Genomic DNA, 12,741 nt, shown 5'->3' on the forward strand with positions numbered 1-12,741 from the left:
GAGGAGGAGATGGTTGGATGGCATCACTGACTCAATGGACATGAGTTTGAGTAAACTCCGGGAGTTGGTGATGGACAGTGAAGCCTAGTGTGCTGCAGTCCATGGGGTCGCAAAGAGTCAGACACAACTGTGCAACTGAACTGAACTGATGACTACAAGGGATCTTGTTTTTGTTAATTTATCACGGGCCCAGTGGCCTTGGCTAATGTTGGTATTCTGTAAAACTGTATTATATTCTACTGGGGAACATGGTGGTCTAGCTTTGAGTGTTAGGCCAGCTCCGGGCTTTCAGGGTGAAGATAAAAATAGGTAAAATATTATTATACAGGACTTATCTGGTAGTCCAGTGGTTAAAAATCTGCTTGCCAATGCAGGAGACATGGGTTTGATCCCTGGTCAGGGAAGATCTCATATGCCTTGGAACAGCTAAGCCTGTGCACCACAAATACTGAAGGCTGCATGCCTAGTGCCTGTGCTCTGCAACAAGAGAAGCCAGTGCAATGAGAAGTGTGCACACCGGAAAGAAGAGTAGCTCCTGCTTGCTACAACTAGAGAAAGCCCATGCACAGCAACGGAGACCGCAGTTCAGTTCAGTTCAGTTGCTCAGTTGTGTCCAACTCCTTGCAACCCCATGGACCGCAGCACGCCAGGCCTCCCTGCCCATCGCCAACTCCTGGAGTTTAACCAAACTCACGTCCATTGAGTCAGCAATGCCATCCAACCATCTCATCCTCTGTCGTCCCCTTCTCCTCCTGCCCTCAATCTTTCCCAGCATCAGGGTCTTTTCAAATTAGTCAGTTCTTCGCATCAGGTGGCCAAAGTGTTGGAGTTTCAGCTTCAACATCAGTTCTTCCAATAAACACTCAGAACTGATCTCCCTTAGGATGGACTGGTTGGATCTCCTTGCAGTCCAAGGGACTCTCAAGAGTCTTCTCCAACACGACAGTTCAAAAGCATCAATTCTTCCGTGCTCAGCTTCCTTTACAGTCCAACTCTCACATCTATACATGACCACTGGAAAAACCATAGCCGTGAATAGATGGACCTTTGTTGGCAAAGTAATGTTTCTGCTTTTTAACAAGCTGTATAGGTTTGTCATAACTTTCCTTCCAAGGAGTAAGTGTCTTTTAATTTCATGGCTGCAATCACCATCTGCAGTGATTTTGGAGCCCCCCAAAAATAAAGTCTGCCACTGCTTCCACTGTTTCCCCATTTATTTGCCATGAAGTGATGGGACTGGCTGCCATGATCTTAGTTTTCTGAATGTTGAGCTTTAAGCCAACTTTTCCAGTCTCCTCTTTCATGTTCATCAAGAGGCTCTTTAGTTCTTCTTCACTTTCTGCCATAGGGGTGGTTTCATCTGCATATCTGAGGTTAATGATATTTCTCCCAGCAATCTTGATTCCAGCTTGTGCTTCATCCAGCCCAGGGTTCTCATGATGTACTCTGTATATAAGATAAATAAGCAGGGTGACAATATACAGATCTACGGCAACCAAAAAATGAAATAAATAAACAATTTTAAAAATGCTTTTTTATATATGAATGGGATGTAGACACATCCAAAATGTTCAGCAATTGGCTTTGGGCTGACAAGGATGAGAGGCAGTTCCATGTAGAGGGAAAGGACTGGAATTACTTTTCCTATGAAGCCTATAGTTACTGTGTGAAGCCGACAATAACATTAACAGCTTCCACTTGTTGAGCCCCTACTAAGTGCCACAATGTGTATTGTACTACTGCTTTACACACACACAACTTTGCAAGTCAAATCTGTTTTGATCATCTGTATTTTACAGGAAGTAATATTCTTAGAATCAGCTAGTCATTAGATGGAATTGCTGGCGTATTAAGGAATTGGACCCATTTGGAGTCTGCTCACTTTCCACTGGCCTTCCCCAGTGGCTCAGCTGGTAAAGAATATGCCTGCCAATGCAGGCAACACAAGAGACGTGGGTGGGGAAGATTCCGTGGAGAAGGAAATGGCAACCCACTCCAATATTCTTGCCTGGAAAATTCCATGGACAGAGGAGCCTGGCTGGCTACAGTACATGAGGTCGGAAAGAGCTGGACAGGACTGAGCACACATGCAGTTTCCACTAGGCCAGGATCTCTCTGCTCATAACTTTGATGTCTCTATGTACAACAATGGAGAATATAGTACATGCTTGGCAGGATTGTTCTGAGACTCCATTGCTATCATCTCTCTGAAAGTACCTAGCCTAGTAACTGGCTCATGGTAAACAAACTGTAACTAAGTTGTCCCTCTTTCATCAGAGTGGAGCTGTCTCTGATGGTGAGTAGGGAGTTGATCAATGGCTGTATTGAGTTACCGCAGTTAACTTAAACCTCCAGGTCATAAAAAAGTCAGGCTGAAAAAATTCACAGAATTAGAGTTCTAGAGGTCCAAGATGTTGTCAAGGTACTTTCTTACAGATGAAAAAACCGAAGCTTAAAAAGGCAGTTATGGCCAGTGTCACACTTAATCGCTTTCAGAGCAAAGCTGAGACCCCAGGTCTTCCCATTCTTAAGCCCCCTGGTTTTTCAGGCCACAGAGCTGCTTCTCTTCAGGAAGCCTAGGTTAGAAGTCACAGGACTTGGGACTCCGGCGTGCAGGTTGGTCGCCCTTAAAAAGCTCGGGGACCACCGATGCCCTTTCAGGTGTGGGGCTGCAGAGCTCTGCCAACAGTAACTGGGAGGAGCTTCTCCCGTCTTGTTTTGTAACCCGGGAAAAGTTTCAAAATGCTTTTTGTTTACTGCAGTCGGTAACTGAAGTATTTGACGACGAGTTCTCGCAGCATGATTTGCGGAAATTAATACGGGAGTTTCGCGCCTGGCGGAGAGGACCGAGGAGGCTAGGTGATGCGACTTCCTCTTCAGTCCGAGGGGTCAGGTTCCAGCCATCCGGGGCTGTTCAATGGTTCCGCCCCCAGATGGGCGTGACCTGGCGGAAGAGGGGCGTGGCCTGGCGAAGCAGGGGTGGGGCGAAGCAGGAGCTGGAGGAAGGAGGAAGGGCGGTGCAGAGGCGGGCTCCCGGGGCCAGCTGTGCTTGGGCTTCCCAGACATGTCGGCGCACCAGCAGGGCACGGAGCTCGGTAAGGGCCCGCAATCGCTCCCTCTCCTCTCCATTGCTCTCGATCCCTTGCTTCCTCCAGCCTTGCGGCGCCCGGTGCCCTGGCCAGGGGTCCCCGAGGCGCGTGCTAGACCGGTCGGGTGGCGCAGGCGCGGGGGCAGCAACCCAGGAGATTCAACCCTTGGGCACGTGGACCCTGCAAGTCTTGACTCACGAACCTTATATTTATAAGCGGAGGAAGTAATCGGAAGAGATTCGACTTTGATCTTTCAGCTCATTCGTTCACCTGGTTGCAAAGAACAGCAACAGTAACCAAAAAACCCAAAGACCCGCAAACAAACCAGATGAAAACCTCGGTTCCATATTCTTAATAGAATTACCTTGCGCTATTTAATGCTGGTTTTCCGTGGGTTATTGTTGGCACAGCTCTATGTCCAGAGCGGTCGTACTATTGAAAAAGTTGTCAAGTCTCTGGACTATGTGCTGTATGCTAAGTCACTTCAGTCGTGTCCGACTCTGTGACACTACTGATTGTAGGTTCCTGTGTCCATGGGATTCTCCAGACAAGAGGACTGGAGTGGGTTGCTATTGCCTCCTCCCGGAGATCTTCCCGACCCAGGGATCGAACCTGCGTCTCTAGTGTTTTCTTGCATTGTGAGGCGGTTCTTTACCACTAGCGCCACCTGGCACTATATAGTCCGTCCCTGGATTATATAATTTAATAGAAATTGTATGATTTTATAGGTACAATGATTTCTAAAAATGCTTGAATTATTTTGCCATTTATTTCATTTCATTGATATTATCAAATATTTCTGGCAAGAAAACTTAGTTTTGATTTTCCTGAATGTGAATAATTTGTAATTCAGACAGCAAAACCGTGATGGAGCCAAAGTTTAGGGATCTTAGTTTAAGTATGATAGCTTGCTTATCTGTATTCTGAATCTTCACTTTAGCTGTGTGACTTTGGGCAAATAACTGTGCTTCAATTTCTTAATCTGTTAAATGGTTATAATAGTAGCACTTGTTTGGAGATTAAAGGAGAGGGTTTAACTGATACATTGTGAGCACCTAGTATACTATTATATACCATATACTTACTATTATGTACTATTTGTGTGGAGAAGGAAATGGCGAACCTCTCCAGTGTTCTTGGCCTGGAGAATTCCGTGGACAGAGGAGCCTGGTGGGCTACAGTCCATGGGGTTGCAAAGAGTAGGAAACGACTGAGTGACTAACACACACACACACACACTATTTGTGAGTACCTAGTAAACGATTATACACCATATATATAGTAAGTATAACGTATATAAGTATAACGTATATAATAGTTTACTGCTGCTGCCGCTGCTGCGTCGCTTCAGTCGTGTCCGACTCTGTGCGACCCCATAGACGGCAGCCCACCAGGCTCCCCCGTCCCTGGGATTCTCCAGGCAAGAACACTGGAGTGGGTTCACAAATAGTATGTAATCGTACTCACAATGTGCCAAGTAAGTATACAATAGTATAAGGAGAATTCTATTTTTAGGGGCCAATTTTGAGAAAATTAGCTATAAATTTATATAATACATATAGGTATTTTTTTTTTTCCCTCTAAAAGTGTTCTCATTAAAACAGCCTGGACTTCATGAGGTGGTCCAGAACTTTTGTCAAACGGTAGAAGCTTGTCTTTATGAAGGCAGGTGATTTCCTCACCACGTTGAGTCACCTTTACTCACTGCCCTTTAGTAGGTTATATTTTAAACTCTAGTTGTATCTTTGAAATGTGGACTTTAGTAAAAAAAAAAAGGAGTTTCCTAGATTGGAAGATCCAGAAAGATGATGGATGGAGAATAAGAATGGGCATAGGCCTTAGTCACCTTGCTATCTTCAGGGTATGGCTGTGACTCTGTTTACCATTTGATGCACTCTTGTTTCACCAAAATGTAGAAGTTTTTCTTTCAAGAAGCACAATTAAACCATTTTTTGCTTTTTTTTCTTGAGCTATAATTGACATAGAATATTTTAATTTTATTTGCAAGAATTAGAATCATGTTCATTTGTTCGTTGAAAAATAGCAGTATAGACAAAAGAAAAACAATTGCTATGTAGAAACTATAGAAAAATTGGTTTTTGTAGACAAAAACCAATTGCTATGTAGAATAATAGTACATGTAATTTTTATGCAGCTATTTAAATGATCATAGTTTTGTTTTATTCTCTTTGTTTAAATAACATCAAATATATTTCTTGGGTGTTTTTCCTTCACTGGTATTAATCATTAATCCAGACAGAGATTTAGCCTAAAATGCTAAAATAAGTTATTTGAAATATTTATGTAGTGGGAAAAAATAATTCAGTATTAATTTATGCAGTATATTACTTAGTGCCTTAGTCTTTTGAAATAAACACTAACTTTTTAAAATAAATGAACTTTTAATCCTTTATTGGGTTGGGAAGATCTGTTGGGGAAGGGATAGGCTGCTTACTTGAGTGTTCTTGGGCTTCCTTTGTGGCTCAGCTGGTAAAGAACCTGCCTGCAATGTGGGAGACCTGGGTTCGATCCCTGGGTTGGGAAGATCCCCTGGAGAAGGGAAAGGCTATGCACTCCAGTATTCTAGGCTGGAGAATTCCATGGACTGTATAGTCCAGGGGGTTGGAAAGAGTTGGACACGACTGCGTGACTTTCACTTCACACCTTGATTATAATTAGATTGTAGATTGGCCTATGGCTCTCAAACCTGAGTGCATTTCAGAACCACTGGAATGGTTGGGTCCCATGTCCAGAGCTTCTGATTCATTGAGATCTCAATTTGTATTTCTAATGAGCTGTCACCTAATGTTAATGCTGTAGGTCCAGGAGCCACACTCTTAAGAAAGCAAGCACCTTGTCCAAAGCCACAAGCTACTCAAAAGCTAGACCAGCTCTAGGGTTCTTTTTCCTTCTGATTCCAAACTAGTCAAGCCTTCTCCATAGGAAGACACAGCTGTCAACTACCCACTTACAGCCAACACTGCTCAAAGAAAAAGATATAATCTATCTAACTATAATCTTTATAGTTCTGTGGTGCACCTTTGGCCCTTTGTTGTTATTCTTTAGTTGCTAAGTCATCTCCAACTCTTTGCAACTCCATGAACTGTAGCCCACAAGGTTCCTCTGTCCATGGGATTCTCCAGGCAAGAATACTGGAGTAGGCTGCCATGCCCTCCTCCAGGGGATCCTCCTGACCCAGGGATCAACCCATGTCTCCAGCGTCTCCTGCGTTGGCAGGTGGGTTCTTTACCTCTAGAGCCACGTGGAAGTTTGAGTGATGTTCTACCTTCTTTCTCTTTTCTGAATATCATTAAAATTCAGTTTTGTTACTTCTGTCTTTAAAGAGATCTCAAGAGGCTTATGAAGGATATTGGCAGTGTGGCTTCCTTTCAAATGTGATATTCTTTGGGGGTATCTGGACAGTGGGGGTGTTGTATTAGGTGACCTCTGAGGATTTCTCTGCTCTGTGTCTGCTGGTATATCTGCAAGCTCTTGTGTGTGTGCTTGCATGCTGAATCATGTCCAGCTCTTTGCAACCCTGTGGACAATAGCTTGCCAGGCTCCTCTGTCCATGGGATTCTCCAGGCAAGAGTACTGGAGTGGATTGCCATTCCCTTCTCCAGGGGATCTTCCCAACCCAGGGATCGGACCTGCATCTCCTGCATTGCAGGAAGACTTTACCTGCTGACCTATCGGGGAAGCCAAGCTCTTGTATGCAAAAAGGAAATTTTCAAAGATTTCTGAAAAACAGAAAAAAAAAAAAAGAAAAAACTCATTGAAAACTGATTTTTAGTTGAGACGGGTTGGGGACAATTCTATGAATTTTTTGTTTTGCAGTAAAAAGAAATTGTTTTAGGCATATATTTACAATTGGAATGATCAGGAGCCATGATTACTGAGGAATCTGTTTTGCTCTGTAGAAGCATTTTTTGTAATTAAAGTAGAACAGACAGGGCAATTTATTTGCTTAAAATATAGTTAAAGGAGATCAGCTTTGGATTAATTGCTAAACCAAGAAGCAAGATGGAATTTTGTACTTTACGAAATACATTTATTCATTCAAAAGTTGTTCTTGAGTAGCAGTTGTGAACTGGTTGACATTACCTGGGCTCTAGGGATACAACATGGACAAGGGGAGTCCCTACCTTCACAGAACTAGGTCTGATGGCTAGCTGCATCGAACCAAGCTGCAGTTAAAATAAGTGCAAATGTGATACGCTGTTACTTTCCATTTATTTTATTTTAGATAGTTATGCCTAACCTGTACCTTAAATGAGTTACCATAACAGAGAAGACTCTTGAGAGCCCCTTGAACTTCAAGGAGATCAAACCAGTCAATCCTAAAGAAAATCAACCTTGAATATTCATTGGAAGGACTGATGCTAAAACTGATGTTCCAGTACTTTGGCCACCTGATGTGAAGAGCCAATTGATTGGAAAAGACCGTGGTGCTGGGAAAGATTGAGGGCTGAGGAGAAGGGGGTAACAGAGGATGAGATGATTGGATGGCATCATCAACTCAATGGACATGAGTTTGAGCAAACTCCGGGAGACAGTGAAGGACAGGAAAGCCTGGAGTGCTGCTTATGGGATCGCAGTTTAAGTTTAAGTTTATGGGATCGCAAAGAGTAGGACACAACTGAGTGACTGACCAATAGCAACAACAGCAAGGGCTATTTCCTCAAAGACTGCAACGACACTGTGGTCCTCAAATTGAAAATTTTAACCTGAATTTAGTATTATCATCCAACCCACAACTTCATGTTTAGCCAGTTGTCCAAATAATATTTGTTTAGTTCAAAAAAAATTCATTTCAGAATCATGTGTTGCCTTGAATCGTCATGTCTCTTTAATTGTCTTCAGGCTGAAATGATTGCTTAGTGTTTTGTTGACTTTTGCAGCACAGAGGCCAGTAGTTTAACAGAATGTTCCTCTGTTTCTGTTTGCCATGTTTGTGGTTAGATTTAGATTATGTATCCTTGGCAGGAATTTCACAGCAATGATGCTGTGTGCTTCTCATTGCATCCTATTAAGTAGCCCATGATATTGATTTGTCTCACTATTTCTGTTCATTTTGATCATTCGATTAAGGTGTTGTCTCCTAGGCTTCCCCACTGTAAAGTTACTTTTTTAACCTTTGTAATTCATGTGTCTTTTGTGTTGTGGTACTTTGAAGCTATTTAAGTACCCTGGTTCTCTGCAAATTTTCCATTTATTTATGTTTGTTTTTATTACTATACATTTGAGGTTTCCTATTTTTTTCAGATGGGTTGTAGTTTTTACTATTATTATTTAATATTGAAGTTGTTGAGGTTTTGCTAATGGGATTCTCTTCATCCTAGCTCCTCTCTCTTTTTAACATGTCTCATTGTTTACTTCATTCTTTTTTGGCTTAATAAGGTGTTCCAGGCTTCTCTTATATTGGATTGGCTAAAAAATTTGTTCCGATTTTTCCATAACATCTTATGGGAAAGCCCAAATGAACGCTTTGGCCAACCCAATACGTCCCCTGGTGACTCAGATGGTAAAGAATCTGCCTGAAATGTGGGATGCCCGGGTTCAATCCCTGGGTCGGCAAGATTGCCCGGAGAAGGGCATGCCAACCCACTCCAGTATTCTTGCCTGGAGATTATGTGGACAGAGGAGCCTGGTGGGCTACATACAGTTCATGGGGTTGCAAACAGTCAGACACTACTGAGTGACTACACTTTTACTTTCAATACTTTCCCTGTCTCAGCACTAGAGTCAGCTCTTGCTCCAAGGAATGTTTTTTTCAGTGGATAATGGTATTTAGAAGCCATGATCTGGGCAGTAGGTATGGAGACTTGTGTGTTCCTGCTCCTAAGCCCCTCATTGGTAGAGTTAGACTTTGTACACACACACACACACATTTACTTCTATAACTACCTACTTATCATCTATCTATATCTCTCTATATGGTGAAAACCATGAATTCACACCAATTCTTCCAATTCCAGACCAGCATCACAGATTTATTCAGTTTTTCTTCCTTTGCATGTTTGAAACCCTTCACATGCTGGGTTGTACATGCTCCGTGCCCAGTAGACATTCTTGACTTTCTCGAGTTCTGACCCCCTGCGCTGGGCACCCGCATCCAGCCTATACTGCAACTACTGCATCACCTGCTGCCCACATCGATTCCCCCCGGCAGGTCTGTGCTTCTCTGGCTCAATGACTCCCCTGCTTCCCAGGGTGGGGGTAAGGTTTAGGACAATTGTTAGGAGAGGACAGGGACCAGAACACATTAAAAAAAATTTATTCTTATGTATTATAAACTTACACACATTAAAAAAGAAAAAAAAAGAGCGAAGTAGAGTTCCTGCTGTTCCTGGCACTTGTTCCTTGTTGCTCATGATAATGGCTGGGATGCCAAAGTGAGCATAGCCTGGTCTCTGCTTTCCTGAAGCTCACAGTCAACTAAGGGGGGACTGTCTTGTATAAAAAGTTATCACAGGATGATACAGGTGGCCATATTGTTGTTGTTATTGTTTAGTCGCTCAGTTGTGTCTGACTCTTTGCGACCCTGTGGTCTGCAGCACCTCAGGCTGTCCTGTCCTTCACCATCTCCTGGAGTTTGTTCAAACTCATGCCATATAGAAGTAATCAAATTGGAAAGTTACAGAGGAATTTACAGGTAGTCCAGGGCAGATTTTTGGAAAGGATGTTTTTGACAGGGAGTAAGGAACTGACCCACAACAGCCTGGCATGTTGCATTAACTATAGGAACCCAATTTTCAGATTTCTAGTGCAATCTTCTCATTCTGTAATGACTAACCATAATATTTTAGTGAAGAAAGAAGAAAAAAGTCCTTCATAATCTGTGTATGAAATTCATAAACAGAGTCAATATATAATCATGTACACGTTTAGGTTTTTTAAAAAATATTTTATTTATTTGTTTAGGCTGTACTGGGTCTTAGTTTCGACTCAGGGTTGTGGGATGTGGAATCTAGTTCCCCGACCAGGGATCCAACTCAGATCCCCTTCATTGGGAGCTTGTAGTGTTACCCACTGTACCACCGGAGAATTTCCATACTTTTAGGTTTTAAATGGGACCGCCTTTTCTGATCCTGAACTTTGATTTTATATTAGAAGTCTTTTACCCTTTGCTTATAAGCACAAGTGATAAGGCTATCTTTTATTATTCTGATACTATTTTGATAAATGGCTTCCCACGTGGCTCAGTGGTAAAGAATCTGCCTGCCAATGTAAGTGACGCAGAACACGTGGGTTCGATACCTGGATTGGAAAGATCCCCTGGAGGAGGAAATGGCAACCCACTCCAGGATTCTGGCCTGAAAAATCTCATGGACAGAGGAACCTGGTGGGCTGCAGTCCAGGGGGTCCCAAAGAGTCAGACACAACTGAGGAAGCACGTGTGATGCATGATTTTAGGAAATAGCAGTATAAAGGAATCATTTGTGTTTGTGGTATAATTAAATAATTAACAGTCCTGCATGGTGCCTGCTAAGTTAAAAAAATAAAGCATCTGAGCTCTGTGGAATTTAATTGTTAGAAGGGAAGACAGACTTCAAGCGCTCATGTGAAACGGGATGCTTCTGCCAGGAAAGAAAGGCTAGTCAGCGAGACAGCGCAGAGAGCCCCGGAGGATGCGGTTTAGACGTGTCACTAGAAATTGTTTAAGTGGAGAGCGTCGGCGCTTTTAAAACACTGCCTGTCACTGGAGGATTGGGTCACCTTGAAATGTGTTCATCTTTGAGTTAAAGGCATGAAAAGGCACTTTGAAATTTTCCGGTTAACTTTGGTGTGTGTCGTGTGTGTGTCTGCAGTTGTATCTCTCCTCCGCCCGCCTCTGCCGTTCACAGGCAGCTCCCTGGAAACCAGAGTGGTCGCACGAGAAGGATAAATGTTTCATCTCCATTCCAGCAAACTATACAGAGTTTTTGAAAATGTGGAGACACTCCAGGCTGTGAGTTCTGACTCTCTTTGTAGAGTCGGGCCTTCCTGCCCTAAAGCAGAGTCTGAGATAAGAGCAACCTCCGGTAGTTCCTTCCTAAAAAGGTGCCACTTAGCTGGTGCCTTGGTTCTCTTGGACTGTGGTTAATAATGTCGGGATTGTGGCCTTTAATGCTGGCGGAAATAATCCAAATTAACTGCTCTTGTAATCTAGGTTCAGATAAGCTTTTCAACTGAACACCTAGTGGACCCAACTCTTGCCCCATGGCCACAAGGTAGAGGGTGTGTGTGTGTGTGTGTGTGTAAGTGTGTGATTTCATTCAGTGTCTGGCATGTTTCAGGTGGAGAGGCTGTTTATCTCTGATGTAAAGATCTATGTATAAACATTACTTGGGAATAGTCAAACACTTTTCTAGGAAAATAAACAGTGTCCACGTTTATAAGGCTACTTTTGATTTTAAACATGTCCCAGTTTCCTAGCAGGAAGGCATCTTAGGTATCGGTTTAACATCCCTGTGTTATAGAGGAGTAAATGGAGAACTGAGGAAGTTAAACCTGTAGGCACATGGCCTTCGCAGGTGGTTCTGGACATGAGGCTCTCTCTCTTTGCTGATTTATTCCAATACACAGCATTACCTCCCTCCCCTGTTAGTCAGACAGAGAAGGGAAAATATTGTATGAGCTCCCTTAAATGCAGAATCTGAAAGGAAATGATACAAAGGAACTTATAAAACAGACTCACAGACTTAGAGAATGAATTTACCGTTGCTGGGGGGAAGGGATAGTTAGGGAGCTGGGGATGGATATGTACACACTCCTGTATTTAAAATGGTTAACCGACGAGGACCTACTTTATAGCAGAGGGAACTCTGCTTAGTGTTACGTGGCAGCCCGGAGGGGAGTTCAGGGGAAGAATGGATATATGCATATGTATGGCTGAGTTGCTTTGCTGTTCACCTAAAACTCACAATATTGTTTATTGGCTGTACCCCAATACGGGCTTCCATAGTGGCTCAGTAGTAAAGGATCTGCCTGCCAATGCAGGAGATGCAGGTTTGATCCCTGGGTCAGAAAGATCCCCTGGAGAAGGAAATGGCAACCCATTCCAGTATTCTTGGCTGGGAAATCCCATGAACAGAGGAAACTGGTCCATGGGGTTTCAAAGAGTCAGACTTGGTGGCTAAACAACAACCCTCCAATATAAAACAAGTTTAAAAGAGGCAGATTCCTGACCTCCACAGTAGTTTTAACTATCCATAGGAGAGGAGAAACCCAGGAACTTGCATTTTCACAAGCTCCCCAGAAGGTTCTTAGGAACGCTGCAGATTCAGAACCCTGCAGTAAGCCAGAGTGACCCAGATTAATTGGAGTTTCAGAGAACCTTCAGTGACTGTTCAGTTGGCCTGTATCTGCAGGTTCTACATCTGTGAAGGGCTGATGGTACCGTACCGTTTTCTGTAGGATGTTTGAGCATTCACAGATTTTGATATCCACAAGACTCCCAGAACCAATCCTGTGGATACCAAGGGATGACTAGATTATTTTTTGATAAATCCTTTTTCTGTCACTTTTGCCTTGGTATTAATGTCTTTATATGTCATAGTTTTTTCCTTTTTTTTTTTTTTAAAATCTTTGGTTAGCTAAGTTTCTGTAAGCAAATTTGGGGAGAATTTATCCTTTTATTTTCTAGTCGAAATATGTTGCATGATGTCTA

At 42.9% G+C, this 12,741-nt stretch overlaps 1 protein-coding gene across 2 annotated transcripts in view; it reads left to right on the forward strand.

Moving 5' to 3' along the window:
* The first annotated feature begins 2,969 nt into the window (after positions 1–2,969).
* DERA (deoxyribose-phosphate aldolase) overlaps positions 2,970–12,741 on the forward strand; it is a 111,236-nt gene continuing 101,464 nt past the window's right edge. For both annotated transcript variants that reach the window (XM_043881379.1, XM_043881380.1), the window contains exon 1: positions 2,970–3,095. In XM_043881379.1, the coding sequence (XP_043737314.1) occupies positions 3,065–3,095 (31 nt within the window). In that variant the 5' untranslated portion in view covers positions 2,970–3,064. The remainder of the gene's footprint in view (positions 3,096–12,741) is intronic.

This window comes from Cervus elaphus, chromosome 22 (assembly GCF_910594005.1).
Source record: "Cervus elaphus chromosome 22, mCerEla1.1, whole genome shotgun sequence".
Classification (NCBI taxonomy): domain Eukaryota; kingdom Metazoa; phylum Chordata; class Mammalia; order Artiodactyla; family Cervidae; genus Cervus; species Cervus elaphus.